Source organism: Labrus mixtus, chromosome 7 (genome assembly GCF_963584025.1).
Source record: "Labrus mixtus chromosome 7, fLabMix1.1, whole genome shotgun sequence".
NCBI lineage: Eukaryota > Metazoa > Chordata > Actinopteri > Labriformes > Labridae > Labrus > Labrus mixtus.
The window spans coordinates 14,109,425-14,126,240 of NC_083618.1; the positions used below are offsets into that span (position 1 = coordinate 14,109,425).

Below are 16,816 nucleotides of genomic sequence, written 5' to 3' on the forward strand. Positions count from 1 at the left end.
ATACTAACGCTCATTTAAGCTCTCTAATAAGTGCCACACAACTGTCAGGCAGGGTTGGTAATTTCCGAAAACTAGCATGATTTTGAAAGTAGCATCCCACCGCCTCCCCTCTGTACTCTCTCAAAAGCTATGCCCCTCAATTACATGCACAAGCGCCATTGGTCCAGAAGCGGACCTCAGCTCGTGCATGCATGGGGTAGAGAACAAGCAGGGACACAGGGAGGCGTGATTGGTTCATCAGATTGGTTCAAGCAGTGTTTCCTATAGGTTTACAGCGTTGAGGGGGGGGTGGGGACAAGCCGACATGCTGACACGGTGACACGACAACACAAACACTTGAAGGAATCTTGGTGTTCATGTGTTACTTTGAATGACACATGAACACTAAATTACCCTACCATTATATTGGGGGGCGGCCCCCCCCCCCCCCTCCCCCCAATATAATGGTAGGGGAAACACTGGGTTCAAGTTTTTACATGCTTACAACTGCTACAGAAGACGGATTTACTATGTTCCTTTTTCAGAGCACATGAGTTATTAATTTCTGTCAGGACCTAAAGACAATTTCAACCAAAATCTTAAAAAGTGTATCAGGAGAAAATTAACCAACCCTGCCTTTAACTATCTGGATAGTGGTTTTATATCCTGCAGCTTGAAAAACCTCCAATGAGAGGGTGGTCACATACAGTAAATGTGCAAATCACATTAATGGGCTAAAAGGTTTAAAAATAGTAAAGAGATGACACCCTAAGCTTTTATCTAAACAGGCACCTTCTTTGACATGGCACATAGAAAGTATGTAGTAATAACAGTATAGCATCATACTATATGTGGTCACCATCTCTGACCCAACCCCACTGGTCAGGACTAGTGTGGCTCTTTATGTTCATGTATGCACTGCACTGTTCCGTCCTACCTTCCTCTTGCTGGCGGCGATCACTGTAGGCAGCCAGCGGCTCTCCCTGGTATCCATCAGCAAGAAGACAACGTCATGTGCTGAAATGAGCTTCTCCAGCTGCTCCACATCTCTCTGAGCTTGGGACAGGGTGGCCTCAGAGAAATTGACTGGGTGCCCGGGCATGGGGATGCTCATATTGTATCCCTCTGCATTCTGCAGGGAGGACAGACGAAAAAACAAGCAGAGAAAAAAAAGAGAATTTGCTGAAAAATGAGCCCATATGTTAGGTAGATGAACTTGCATTTTATGCAGACTATTGATCATGTAAATACCATGCTTTTCTCTATGGACAATAATGTTTTCTTTTTGGGTTATATATTTGTTCATTTTCAAAATTTGAATAATTTCTTATTACTGAATTTGGAACAAATTCTATCCTTAATCACAGACTGCAAAATTGGGGAAGTTAGGAATGATATTTTAATTAAGGTAGGTATACATTTTTAAAAAATGTCACAAAGCTATACATTTCTGTGTCTCTAGATTGAAAAGATTACATTTGGGGGGGCTTTTGTATGCCTTTATTTAGATAGGAGAGTGGATCGAATCAGAAACATGGGAGAGCAAGAGTAGGGAATGACATGTGGGAGAGGCGCAGGTTGGAGTCGACCTGGGCTTTGAGCAAACATATGACAGGGGAACTAACAGCTGGTCCAGATGCTACCATCTTAACATCTATATGTACAAACAAATGTTGCTTTACCTTCTCTTGATACAAAATAGTTACAGTGTATACAAGACCAATATCATGTAAGACCGTCTAAATCAAGCCTTTAAATATTTCTAACCATATAGAAAAGGAAAGGAAATGTGTAAACGTAGTACTTTCACAGTTTCTGTACCAGGGGGGTGTTTTTATATTAAAGCGTCTTGTTCACAGAAAATCCTAAAAAGAAAAAGTGGGCAACTTTTTTTCTCTGCATTTTCTAAAACTTTATCATCTGATCGGCAGCTATATGGGAAGCCAGATCATGTCCATGTCAACAGGGGACTTTTGGCTGAGTGACACACAAGTCTCAACGAATCAACAAGGAACCAATCCATCTGTGGAATATATCATCAGTTCTTTACCTCAGGTGACCTGAAGCCAAAATAGATTTGGCTCTCCTGTAGAAGTCAATAGTGGAGTATTAAAAGTTAAACCTAAAAACCTCACTTCCAATTCCACAGAAAATATTCAATGACATTTATTGTCCATTTCCAAACTTTCTCATCCGCGACTATCTCTAGGGATTGCAGGCTTGAGAGAAAGTCAAATGGAAAATGTCAAGAGTAATTCCATAGACAAAGAGAAGGACGGAAAGGGGCAGGGATGAAGTGTGAGATCTTCACAGGACGAAATGCCACTTTTACAGAATCAGTGGATTCTACTTCATCACTCTCCATATTTCAAGAGTGGGAGCTGTCAACCAAGTCTTGAATCTGCATTTCACTTTGACGTCGGTGTTGCTAAGCATTCAGGGGGTTATTTCAGGGTGCAGAGATGGTAATAATATTCTAAATTTTCCACAACAAACAACCTCAACCTGCAGCCAAATACATTTTGATTGTGAATTAATCTCTTTCTGAAAAACAGAAACAACATTTCATGTCAATCCAACAATTCTAATGTTAATATCTTTAAGCAGATCTGACATAACATAACCTTTTTCAAACACTTCAAAGTTGGTGCTAGCACTACAAACTTTCCTGTAAATGTCAGGCAACAATATTTGTCCACAGATTATATATATAAAATCAGCTTTGGACCTCTTCAACATTTTGACCTTGGATGGACCAGCTCCTCTTACTTCAATTGATGTATTTCTGTGCTCTGTGCTCAGATTTCTTTCTATCCATCATCTTGGCACCTGATGCCCCTGTATCTCAAGGAACACTGGCAGAAGAGAGAGACACAGACTATATACACCCACATTGATCCTTGCACGTATGGTTGCGGCATCTACAGACAGTAGATGTCATGGGAGCACAGAGCCATCCATCAAATGGTGAGCCTCTGCATTTACTCTCTATTTTATCCCCAGAAGAATATGAGAGAAACTAAAAATGAAGCATGACGTCAACTTGATGACATTGGTGACATGGCAATTATTTGTGTGCATTTGTGTCTAAGTGTGCATTTAAACGAGACATCACAGGTCTGTTTGTCTCTGACACTATAATAGCAGCACGATATAATATCAGGAACAGCCTATACGTATTAAAGAGTCCTGATTGCAAGCCTCGCAGGGTCCAGTGTTTCCCCTACCATTATATTACTTGACCTGAAGGTCAAGTAATATAATGGTATGGTAAAAAAAAAAGTAGACTCTAGTGCATAGAGTCGGAAATCAGGGAAAGAAGTCATTTAAGGATACCTTTCCGATAGAAAAGGACATCTGTCATTAAAAGTAACACATGAACCCCCCCCCCCCCAATGCTGTAAACCTAGGGGAAACACTGGGGTCAATAACTTAGAAATGAGACTTCAATCATACACTTTCCAGGGAGATGAAGATCACAGGTTCAGACAGTCTTAGTCAGCTAAGTCAAAACTCACAAGCTACCTCAAAGCCCCGAGGGTAGGAAGTACATTTCATTTCACAGAGGGAGCTGTGATATTCTCATACAGGTTTTCAGAATATACATTTCAAAAGGAATAACTGGAACGTTTAATACAAAAAAATAGGACTTCAAAGTGATGTTTCTAAAGATTCACCTGATCTATGAAAAGATATAGATCATCAACATTAAACAGGTAGATCTCTACTAGTGGGGAATAAACTACACAGATAATTTACTAAAGTACGTTTACCAATAAATTCCCATTTCAAAAGTATTGCATGTACTTTCAATATATTCAGAAAAGTAATGCTTATTATGTCAGTGTTGTATCATTTTATTATTGGATGATCATCAACTATGAACATTTACATGGAAACACTACTCAACTATAGTGGTTGGCCAACAGGGAAAGAATTTAACTCCTTTCATTGTCTTGTTTGGTCTAAATGGTAAATCCCATTCATACGCATTCATACCCCGCTGACGAAGCAGTGGGAGCAACTTGGGGTTAAGTGTCTTGCCCAAGGACACATCGGACATGCGGCTGCGGGAGCTGGGGATCGAACCCCCGACCTTCTGGTTGAGACACAAAGACTCTACCAACTGAACCACAGCCGGCCCAATTATATTATAATGCATCATACTTTGTAAAATTGTCGTGTAGTTTCTGTATAACCTTAATTTTAAATAAACAAGCATCTAAATCTGTCAAATAAACACCGTGGAGTGTGCCTACAACACGTGTATGTGGCGGATTAGAAGAGAAAAGGCACAAAAGAGTAACTGTACGATACGATACTTTGCAATACGATGGATACGATGTGATACGAGTCACTTTATTGTTGTCTTGGGGGAATTTGTCTTGGACTCCAGTGCTGCACACATTTAGCTGCCTTAACAAACAACAACCCACATGTCAAGAGAGAAGCACATACTGTTTCTAAATCACAAACAAGGCTCAAGGCTCAAACAATAAACACAGCAGGTCTGTGTATCATCTGCCAGATGGTGAGAGTTTGTACTCAGAGTAAAGGATGTGAGACGGGTCAAACAACACTCAATGCTTGCCTGAGAACAGCCTGCTTATATACTGACTGAAGGGAGAAGTTTTCAGTCCTCCCCATCACCTTCATGGCAGTCTGCACCAAAGGAGAAGCTTAGGTTTTAGCTGCTCAGAGAGAGAGTTGCAACATGCTGACATCCCATACCTGAGAATACTACCATCACAGCCTGGACAACAAAAACAAGGTCGTCTCATCCGACCTCAATACCCTGAGCCTGCATAAAAAAAATACTTTCTTTGCTGTAAAAAAGAACACAAATGATCAACATGGGGTTTCCATGTGTGTATACCAAGATAAGAGCTGACCTGGTTGACTCGTTAAAATCATGTGTTTCCGGGTTGCTTAATAAGAGAATGGTGCGCCCTGCTGTGATTCTCTGGCTGTGTGTTTATTTAGTAAATATAGGTTATTATCTCCTCCAGAGACCAAGCTCAATAATTAACAAAGTAATGAAAGCAACCACATTAATATTCAAGTAACCCGACACTTCATTCCCTGCATGGTTTGGCTGTCACATCTCAGACACGAGCAAACAAACAGGAATACGATTATGTTGGCACAATAATGATCAGCAATGACGTCTTTCAAACCCTTGAAGTCAAAAATAACAAAAATAGAGGAAAGGCCTGCTGATGCCGATGATACAATTTCAGGTTTCCAGACAGTGATACATGACTTGACCCTCACATACGAAGAGCGATAAGAAGTAAGAGAGTCCGTTTTTCACTTTAAACACTCACCACTCCAGGAAAGATTTTGATGAGCCGGTCTACAGCTGCCATGGCTTTGGACTTCCCTCCTCCAAGACAGTCTTCAAACTCATAGAGCGGCTGGCGGACTGGATTAGAGTACGAGATCTTTGCGTTGTCTACAAATGTGATGTGTCTCACTCCCCATCCCTAGAGAACACAAAAAAAAAAAACATAATTCATACTTTTAATGGGATTCTTTTTTGAATACTTAGCCCTAATTTACTGAAAGCATTTTCCTTAGCAGAACAGATGAATGTGTTCCCAGTATGTGTAGAAAAATCAGTGCTTTTTCACTTTTAATTTTGAACTAATGGATGCATCTGTCTGCAGGTAGCACAACACTTAGGTATGCTAACAGTTTTTCATTAGTATCACTTTGACACAAAGTCCAGCCGCAGCAACAATAACATTACACCAGGGTATTAGTCATTATCAGACTTAAGAGACGGATGTGCCCACTAAAGTGTAAATGAAATACTGAACATTAAAAAAAAAAAAAGACACCTAATATGAACATAATAACTAGAAGCAGCAGTACACAGACAACACTCGAATGTAGTGATTAAGTTGGAAGTTCTGCGTCTAACAATCAACAAAACACAGTTCCTTTAATATGTTTGATTAGCTGCAACGGAACAAAGCTTTGTATTGACCGTGAGTTTGCTTAAATTTCAAGCTAAATCAATAAATGTTTGTCCAGGACACATAGATGGAGGGAAGCTGATTGGCAAGTCGGAACAACTCCTGTAAATCTGAAAGTCTCAGAATTTTGAACAATAAAAAAAACTAAGAACTAGCAGATTGTGGTGTATGAAAAATGTTTATGGTAGCAGGCGTTTGGATCTGGTCCCTTGATTTAAAAAAACAATTATTTCATGCTGTGTGAACGAAGTTATCAACAGTTAGTCCTTGTAAGACTGTACGTGTTGCAGAAACATGATCAATAGTGTGGAATGTCACTTTTGTCAACTTTTAACAGCAGTTAACAGAAAATCACCTGAGGCCCTTTTGTCAAGACATTTAATACTGGAAGATCATTCCATTTTTGAAGCTTACTGACTGTTGCCTACAGATGCCAAATACATACAGTATGTTCTATAATAAAATTATTCAACACATACAACAGTTAGCCTTCAGTTGACAATGACATGGATTTACAGCAGCTTTGGAAGAAATACGTTTAAGTCTCTTAGAGTTTGTATTTCTTGCAGTGAAGTCTAAAGCCTGGCTCACACTGTGCGATTTTTCCCCGATTGTATAAAAGTCGGGGTGGCATGTCAGCTCACACTGTACGACTGAATCGTTTACGACGCCCGACCAGACCTTGAGATGTACGTGCTCACACTGTACGACCCGATTGTCGGGCACGGCCGGAGTGCTCACACTGTATGACCCGAGTGAAATCAAGTGACCCGAGTTAATAAAGTTTCATTTGAAAAAAAAAAAGGACGACGGTTGTTGGAAGAGAAGGAAGTGGAACTTGTTGTAGGATATAGAAAAGTTGATACAATTGTAGATATATGAATACAAGTTTCAGAAAAGTGCTGCACTGATGATCTGTACAGAAAAGTAAAAAAAAAAAAAAACGCTGGGTTGTGTCCTGCCGCTGGTCGCCATAGCTACAGTCCTCCCTTGTCTCTCGTGATTATATTGTAGTCACATAGCCTACAACTTCTACCGGACCCTTTCATGACGTAAACGTCAAGATTTTAAATTCTAAATATTAAACATGTTTGAAATAAATCGGGGCGTCCTCGACGATCGCAGATAGGCTAATCGGGTCCGAGCAGCCTTGAGTCGGGAGTGACCCTGAGATTGTCGGGAAGGAAGAATCGGAGCTCAAATCGGCCCGATAATCCTACAGTGTGAGCCAGGCTTAAGTTAAAGGTCAGATAAAGTTTTTACCCTTCCTTTCTTCCTGTAAACCCACTTTGCAGGAGACACATTTATGTTTCAAACCTGCCCTCCAGATGTTATGTCACCACAGATTGTGATCTCTGTGTTTATCCCTTTATCTCGCTCTAGATATGCACCAAAAAAGTCTGTTGAAGTATCGCCTATTTTTATACTAAATATGTAGACTAAATGTTTTATATTTTGTGACACATTTTTAGACCTCATATTTGAACCTGAATCAAGACACGTTGCTGGTTAAGTTGCAAGAGGGATTTTTAAAATTCAAGAGCCATTCATTGTTAGTTTATCATTCATGTAAGATGGTGTGTCTTAGCTTGATGTTGAGTTAGCTCATTTAAGGTTGACTCTTGCTGCAAGCCAATATATTTATATGTAAAAGCCTCAACATAATGCTGTAATGTATGACATTGATTCTGATGGGTATGGGTGCTAGTCTAGCAGATTCAAACCGAAACCTGCTAATTAAACACCATCAGTGGCAATCCTAGAGTCTGTTGAGGCCCTAGACAAAAAACAATTGGTGGGGCCCTCCAACCTGTGTTCAATAGGGCAACGAGAGTGAGTGCTGTCAGATGGGGCCCCCTTGGAGAGGTTTCCTACCGTCATTGCAAAATTTGCACATTTTCGGCCACTGCTTTGGGGCCCCCTACTGGTCTGGGGCCCGAAAGTATGGAAGCGATTAGTGATCAGAATTCAAATGATAAAGCTAATTTGAAAATTCAAATGCATTAACAGAAATGCTTTTTAATTTTCAGAATATGAGTGTATTATTTGACTCAAAAATAAAATGATGATTAATTTATCTAATTTGAATTTTTGTTTTCAACTTCAAAAATGCACATTCTTTGGCTAAATTAAAATGAGGAAGAAAATGACATTTGCTTCATCATTTTCAAAAAATGCCACGCTAAATCTGTATCATAATTCAAATGAAAAAGCTAATTTTAAAATGAAAATACAGTAACAGAAACACGTTTTAATTTTCAGAATATAGGTGCATTATTTGACCTATATTTAAAATGAATATTCAGTCATCCAGTTTGCATTATACTTTTACTCTCTATGTATGCATATTGTATGACATCATTCAAATGAAAACGAAAAGGCTTTTCGTTTTCGTTTTCAAACTTGCCGTGCTAAAAAGTGATCATAATTCAAACCAACTAGAAAATGAAATGGCAAAGTGGATGGCGCAGGAAACTGACGTCAGACTCCAGCTCCCAGGCAGGCGAACGTAATATTTACAGTCTATGAGGTGAGCGGGCAGAACGCGCAGTACGATGAGTGGCGGGGTGAATCTTTAACACTTTTAGCGAGCATGACGCAGCAGCTTTATAACCAGAGCTGCCAAGTCTCACGCGTGACACCATGCCCACTATCTCTGACTGTGAGAGTCACTCAGCATCTGCACGCTGTGAAATTCACACAGACGTGTCCTAAAACCGGTTTATTGATAGATTATAGATCACTCTCTTCTCTGCTTCACTTAGTTACATTAAAAAAAGATTATCGATTGAATTTTCTGTTTCAAATAATCTCTCCAGCTCTGTGCACAAAGTGTCTCTCATCCTCTGTGCGTAATGGCACACACTCTTCCTCTCGACCGACTGTATGAGCTCTCTCTCCCTTTCAGAGATTGTTTTGTAGTTATTAAAAGAATAATCAACTACAACGCTAAAATTGAATCAAAATCAGGGCAACAACTAGTTTGGAGCTTGTACCAGCGTTAAAGATTCACCCCGCCACCCATCGTACTGCGTGTTCTGCCCGCTCGCCTCATAGACTGTAAATATTACGTTCGCCTGCCTGAGAGCTGGAGTCTGACGTCACTTTCCTGCGCCGTCCACTTTGCCATTTCGTTTTCGAGTTGGTTTGAATTATGATCACTTTTTAGCACGGCAAGTTTGAAAACGAAAAGCCGAAGACCTTTTCATTTTCATTTGAATGATGTCATACAATATGCATACATAGAGAGTAAAAGTATAATGCAAACTGGATAACTGAATATTCATTTTAAATATAGGTCAAATAATGCACCTATATTCTGAAAATTAAAACGTGTTTCTGTTCCTGTATTTTCATTTTAAAATTAGCTTTTTCATTTGAATTATGATACAAATTTAGCGGGACATTTTTTGAAAATGATAAAGCAAATGCCATTTTCTTCCTCATTTTAATTTAGTCAAAGAATGTGCATTTTTAAAGTTGAAAACTAAAATTCAAATTAGATAAATTAATCATCATTTTATTTTTGAGTCAAATAATACACCCATATTTTGAAAATGAAAAAGCATTTCTGTTAATGCATTTGAATTTTCAAATTAGCTTTATGATTTGAATTCTGATCACTAATCGCTTCCATACGAAAGCAATTGCCTGCCTTGCATGTTGACAAGCAGTGCCTCTGAACACCATGGTCAAACCCCTGAAATCCCAGTTAAATGTTCTGCCTCCTTTAATCTAAAGCCTGTCTGTCCATTTATTAATACTTATAGCCTTACCATTAGAGTCCTGGCTACATTGCAGCCCAAGGTCCCAGCTCCTAGTAGGAGACACTTTGTGCTGACCACCTTGTCCAAGTCCAGGGAGGGAACCAGCCTCCATCTCATTAGCTTCAGGTTCAGGTCCACTGATGACTCAGCAAGCCTGCAGACAAGCAGTTAGGAAAACTAAATATAAATATATACTGTCGTTCTAGAAAAAAGAAAAGAAAAAAATGCAAGCCTGTAGTAATCCTTTATCACGTGCATCTATCTATTTTGTCCAATACATATATATGTTTTTTTTTTATTATCTTCAGCTGTGGGCTAACAAAGTCAAGTTCATCACCTACAACTACTACACATGTTTTTATTGCATGTATCACCTTTTAGGGTCCATGCATTCACTGAGGTCGACCCTCCGGGGTCCCATGGCCCCCTTAGGATTCTTCTCCCAGCCAACACTCTTAGGACATGCTGTGTGACAAAAGGTAACACATTCACATTGTTTAATAAGCATGAAATATCTCTACATGAAGAAATATTAGTTTGCATTGCACTTGTTTCGATACATCCATCTCAGAGATCACTGGCTCCATCCTTTTAATGCCAATATAAAGGATGGAAATGTGATTTCACAGCAGCAAAATTACATTTAGAAAATGAAACAGTGATGCATCTTTCTGGATGTGAAAAAACCCAGGTGTTCTTATTTTACATAAATGTACAATGACTTGTTTTCCAGTTTGTCTTTATTATTCCTGTGAGGGGCAGTACAATATTCATCCACCAGGCCAACATCCACCAGTCGTCTACAAACCCGAAGTTCTGGGTTCGATCCCCAGCTCCTGCAGCTACATATCCGATGTGTCCTTGGGCAAGACACTTAACCCCAATTTGCTCCCGCTGCTTCGTCATGTGTATGAATGGGATTAGTTACTTCTGAACTTCCTTTTACATCAGTGTGTGAATGAGTAGGTGTGAGCTGCGGTGTAAAAGCGCTTTGAGTAGTCAGAAGATGGGCAATAAAGACAACAAGTAAAAGAAGAAAATCTGTACTGTATGGATGTTAGACAGCTGTGAGCAGGAGCACTGAGACGGCGAGGAGAAAGATGCGAGAAAGGGAAGGATGCGTCAGTTAGTAAAAAGCTAAAAGACATATTTAAATTTGAAGTTTCACTCCTTTCATCTTATCTGCTCACATTTATTTTCTCGTACAGCTTTGATGCCATTTATGATACTGCTTTACTATTTGCCTTAAGCTTCAGCTGCCAAATGTACAAATGTGACTTTGTTATGCAGTGTGTAATGTACACATTAAATTGATGTGTTGGTATTTAAGCACCATGAAATATGTCTTTTCTCTGACGGGTAAAAGACTTTTTGATATGGGCAGAGCTGAGCCGGGTGTAGTCTGAGGTAAACTGATTAATCTGTTTCAAAACAAAAACCAGATAAGTCGATGCAAATTCAGCACAGCAAAAGAGAAAAGCTGATTTGATTGTTGTAGCATGAATACATCCCCTGGGAGTTCGTTAAAATAAAGGTTCTGCTGAAAAGGTTAAGTGAGACACCTTATCTGAACTCGACAAAACCTTCACAGATCACAAAGCTACCACCTTCCCCTTTCTGCTATTACCATTTAAATGACTTTCATCCCTTCTTCCAACAGATACAAGAATAAAAAAAGAGTAGAGAAGTAGTTTGAGATTTCAAAAGAAAGCACACAGTCTTAGTGGAAAGTAAACTCACACTCAGGGTTTTCAAATCAGGAACACTATTCACAGTTGACACACACTCAGATGAATGAGAACTAATACATGTACAGAGAGGCATATGATATATCAACACACACACACACACACACACACACACACATTGGGTAGTGTGAAGAGCACAGACACAGTACAAACACACACTCATAAAAACAACATAAAAGAATGGAGATTACCTGAATTGAGGGGAAGCTCGGGTAGTTTGATCTGGAAGATGAGGCTGTGCTGAATGGAGCGGCTTCCCTGCAGAGTTCTGTCCCTGAAACACAGCACTTCCACCGTATCCAGCTTAGAGCCCCTGACAACCAGAGACGACATACAAGAAATTCTAAATTCTCAATGAAAAAAAACATTTTCACATAGTGCACAGATAACAGATTAGAGGCTATACGATAAATACTAGGAACGCACACAAAAGTAAAGGAGTAACTTCCTATGTTGGAAAATGAAGCCAATGCAGAAGTGTAAGAAACTGCAGTTCCTTGAGTGTCCACTTGAGGCTGGCTCGAAAAGCCAGGGAATCCCCATAAAGCCCCATATCAAAACGCACATTTTTCAGCAGACAAAAAAAATGTTTACAGCCTCAAGAAAATGTATTTGGTGTCTGTACCTCATTTGTTTCAAGGTAAAAAAAAATGTATCTGCAACAACTTGAGTCAGTACACCCTGCAACAATGTGCTGTTACATTTTAATGTGCTCATCAGGGGAGTCAGTTTTTCTCGTGTTGATCATGTATTTAAAGATGTCAAGACTGATGGAAAAGCTACATTGTTAACAGAATCCTATGCACTTTTTAATTCAAATTCAAAAAGTAATTAAAAAAACAAAGTGGCTTGGGAAAGAAAACTTTCTCACATGAATTAATTTATACAGTAGGTAAGATAAATCATGTTGATTGGTTAGCTAGAACTTTTGCTGACACGTTTTAAAAGCTTCAAGATGACATAAAAGCACCGCATGCCAAGTGTGTGTTGACACAATGTTCCTCAGACAGCAGCTGCTGTTTGCTGTGAGTGTGCGTCATCGCTTGGTGTAGGATGGGTTAACAATATAGCTTTAGTATTGCTCAAGCTAAGGGCGGCTGTGGCTCAGTGGTAGAGTCTGTTATCTCTCAACCAGAGAGCTTGAGGGTTCGTTCCTGGTGTCACATGCTGAAGTGTTACTTTGGCAAGGCAATTAACTCCAAATTGTTCTAGCTGCTAAACCGTGGATGTGTGGTGTAGCAGTGCATGTGAATGGAATAATACTGTTGTGCACTTTACCCAACAGCCTCTGCAATCAGTGTGTGAATAGGTGAATGTGACATGCATTGTAAAAACGCTTTCAATAGTCTGAAGACTAGATACTGTAAGCGCTATACAAATCCATTGGCATTTACCATTCAACACAACTGAGCCAATGCATGGTCTGCAACAGAAAAACTAACATGTATCCATACGCAATGGATGGAACAGAAGACCAGGACCCTGCTTAGTCACAGGTGTGGTGTTTGTGTTCTAATGTTTCAGGAAGACTTCCTTTTATGAGCAAATCTTAGGTAATATTTAAAATCTGTGGGTAGATCAAAACTCAATGACGCGCGCAGACATAAACTGACTCCTGTTTTGGCATGATGACGTGAGCAACTTTTTTTGGGATGATATGCCAAGTGAATCTCTGGAACATTTACAGCTTTTGAGTCACAGAGCAGAATCCTAACATCAGTCGTCATGTTCGGGAATCCGGTGCTGCTTCCATTTCGAAAGGAAGTTTATGAATCAAGTTCATCTCATCTTCACAAAACACTTTCGTCACTGTGACTAAGAAGCAGCCAAACAGTTAATTTTTTCCATTTGAGAGGTTCATAATACATCTAATTTTAGGTTTGTTTTGTTAATGACGAAAGCTTTTCAAGTGATAAAGTTGACTTCAGAGGTTGTGCAGCGTTTTGATTCACGCAGATGTTTGAGCCCTGATTCCAACACTTTAGAGCAAAACTGATATTTCCTGCCTTTTAAAAACATTTCCTGTCTTTTCACATCAGTCACTCAAAGCTAAGAGATATTCACAATTTATTTCAACCAAAAACTAACTGCTTTCCTTTTTGAGGAACTTCCTCGTCACTTTACACCACTCACCCACATGCACACACAACACACAACCACACAGCACACACACAGCACACACACAGAAGTAAGGTTTACCATCGGTTGGCTAAGAGGACAAGCAGATTTCTCAGCGGCCAGCCCGGATGTTGAGACAGAGTACAAGGATCATAGACGCCCACAGTGACCTAGAAAAATCAAACAAGGTGTGTTTACATTACTGAAGTGTGTGTGTGTGTGTGTGTGTGTGTGTGTGTGTGTGTGTGTGTGTGTGTGTGTGTGTGTGTGTGTGTGTGTGTGTGTGTGGGGGGGGGGGGGGGGGAGCAAGCCAGAGACGGTGAGTTTAGACTTATAAAACAGAATCTGAGGGGAGGTGGATAAGGATGAGCCAGCTCTACAGTACTTATCTATATACCGTGTATTTCACTTTTAAATATCTTCAAAAAGTCGCAGTTTCTTTTTTGGACTTTCAGATGAAAAACTTTACTAGAACAAACACAGAAGAGAATAAAAAAGGGCACCTTCTTGGCATCAGTAAAGAAAGCATCCCAGTCGCCAAGTGCAGCCATCTGCACAGCATCGTCTGTGTACTTCATTATAAAGTAAGGTACTGCAGTGGTCCCTCTTTTGATACACAGGCCATCATAGGCCTCCTGCAGGGCTGCGATCTGAGGGAGAAAAATAATTAGATATCAGAAATAAATATAGAAAGGTCTGAAAGGGCAATGATAAACAGCATCCATCCATATTATGAAGCTCCTCTGAAGGTTAGGTTAATGGTATCAGGATGAGAAAGGTAATCCTGAAGCCCCTTGTTCTAGAAAAATACTATAGCTCCGCCCAGGGGGTCCTATGGACTCCCCAAATCAGATTGAATCTCTACAGCGTTTACTCGGTCTCCCCTCGGGCTTCCTACAAGTAACTCATACTAAAATTCCTCCAACAGAAGTATTCCAGGAAGTTTTCTCATAGTGTGATATGTGTCTTTCAAATAATGTAGGTGTCCTCTTTTATTGAAAATCCATGTATTATTTATTTATATCAGGACAACATAATTAATGTTTTATTTTGCCATAATCTTAATAATAAATGTTCAAATCATGCTGAAACCTAGGTTGGTTAAAATAAGTTTTTTTTATATGCCAATGACATAAAGACTGGTAAAGTTGACAAAATGATTTGGTCACATCTGTAACAGTCAGAATGCCAGGGATCAGTACAGTCATGTTTTGATTCTTTAACTTGTTCTTAGCAGAGAACCAATAAATCTTTGATAGGCTGTAATGTTGTCTTGAAGCTCATGAATCTCAGCAATAAACTGTCACAGTGTTAGATCACAAAGATTGTTTAAGCTGATATGAGAGATAGACTGGGAACTGTGGAAAACTGTAAAAAGATAAGAGAGATTGCCATCGCTGTAGTCTGCAGCTGGTGTCGTGAATGATGCCAAACTCTACCTTAATGAGGTATGTTCACAAACAAACACAAAACTCTTTGGACCCACAGACCCCAGAGGTAACAAGTCTCTGGTTTCTTTTTTTTAGTACATCACTTTATTATAACGTTCTATAACCTACAATTATTAGACCGAACAGAGGCTTCAGAATTATAAAAAAAAACATAAATTGACATTAGACCTAAAACGCTGTTTGCATGTGTACGAAAGGCCAAAACACAGAAAAACCTCAGTTTTCAAAAATACCCGCCTACGTGTGGACTAGGACTTAAATCTTTAGACCAGTACTGGAGGAGGAAACAAAGTATTTCACTGCACAATGTAGAAATATCTGTGATAGATGTGATGAATTAAAAGGTCCAACTTAAAGAGTCAACCTGTTTTGCTGAGAAAACTTGTTCTAGCACAGACGGTTGTTGGACAATCTTGATCCCTTCAGGGAAACAGAGTGCAGGGAAGCAGAACCAGTAGTAGAAATGGTACTTCTTCAAATCCTTCAAAAAAAACAAGCAAACAGAAAAGTCACACATAAAGTCGTTAAAAACACAACTAACACAATTAATATACTGTTTATACACACTGCAAAGGTCAGTAGAATGAATCTAGAGAGGATGGACGGGTCCTTTAGAGCAGCCCCAGACTGTATAGCATCCCATATCTACAAACAAAAGAAGAAGAAACATTGCATCCATTAAAGCAAAGAAGACGTTTTGGACCATTTCTATTATTTTACAGATGTGAATTTGTGTGTGACTTTTGTTGGATATCATTTACCTCCTTGCCCTCTTTCTCCAGCAGAGCCTTCTTGTCAGTGGTCTTAAAGGCATCCACTGTGTTGGTGTTGTACAAAGTTCCAAGAGCTGAACAGCAACGGGCCGGTGTCGGACCATCTCTAACAGTGAAGAGACAATCACAACTTTGCATGAAAACTGAATGAAAGCAAAATGTGGATGGATCTTACGTTTTCATTGCACTTCCAAATAAAAGCAATGAACGAGAAAGTTTGGGTTACTGCAAAGGGTACGCACTAATGCCATGGCTTTAAAATCATGTTTATATAAAAGATGGTCCAAATGTAAATATCCACAGTCCACTGTAAATAGTAAGGATCTCCGTTGAGTCCAAGTGTACTAAAATTAAGCAGATATTTGTCTGTTTTAATCTGGTTTGCAACGTTTCTCCTACGCAGCAGTGTTTTAGAATCTTCTGGTAGATTCATGTGGTGCCGTACACATCGGAAAACGAGTTTCCGAGTTGTTAAATGCACATGAACACCTGCTCAAGTCGGAACAACAACTCGGAAAAGAATTAGGTGCCCGACTTTCTGACTTGACGTCAGAATCGTCAACAAATGGGGGGCAAAATATGTTTTGTTAATGTTGACTTACTTTTAATTAATTCACTATTGCACTTCAGCTTTTTGCTGAACTATAACTTTTAACAATTACATTCCACTGTTCTTCTTCGTAGCATCAACGCTGTTTTGTGCTGTTGTTACAACATTCCGACTTTGCGAACTGAAATCACGTGAACACACTGAAGTCGGAAGAACGATTTCCCAACTCGGAAACTTGGACCACCCGAGCAGCACATGAATGCAGAATTCTGCTACTCTGTCCCACTGCGGGGGAGTGGTCAGGAGGAAAAGTGACGTCAATGCATATCCTCTATAAGGTTTATATAATGTGTGAATTATACTTCATCATACTGTACTTACACTTCAAATGCACTGAACTCAAGCGTCAGACGTGTTGGCAAGCCAAGTGGGTCACCTATGGGACAGAC

General features: G+C 39.6%; 1 protein-coding gene across 1 annotated transcript in view; it reads right to left on the bottom strand.

Moving 5' to 3' along the window:
• atg7 (ATG7 autophagy related 7 homolog (S. cerevisiae)) overlaps nucleotides 1-16,816 on the bottom strand; it is a 62,961-nt gene that overhangs the window by 42,976 nt on the left and 3,169 nt on the right. Inside the window, exons 3-13 of the mRNA XM_061043157.1 lie at nucleotides 16,749-16,803; nucleotides 15,806-15,923; nucleotides 15,612-15,689; nucleotides 15,409-15,525; nucleotides 14,097-14,243; nucleotides 13,675-13,763; nucleotides 11,667-11,788; nucleotides 10,102-10,192; nucleotides 9,737-9,881; nucleotides 5,307-5,465; nucleotides 917-1,111 (exon numbers count right to left, since the gene is read on the bottom strand). Of these exons, the coding sequence (XP_060899140.1) occupies nucleotides 917-1,111; nucleotides 5,307-5,465; nucleotides 9,737-9,881; nucleotides 10,102-10,192; nucleotides 11,667-11,788; nucleotides 13,675-13,763; nucleotides 14,097-14,243; nucleotides 15,409-15,525; nucleotides 15,612-15,689; nucleotides 15,806-15,923; nucleotides 16,749-16,803 (1,316 nt within the window). The remainder of the gene's footprint in view (nucleotides 1-916; nucleotides 1,112-5,306; nucleotides 5,466-9,736; nucleotides 9,882-10,101; nucleotides 10,193-11,666; nucleotides 11,789-13,674; nucleotides 13,764-14,096; nucleotides 14,244-15,408; nucleotides 15,526-15,611; nucleotides 15,690-15,805; nucleotides 15,924-16,748; nucleotides 16,804-16,816) is intronic.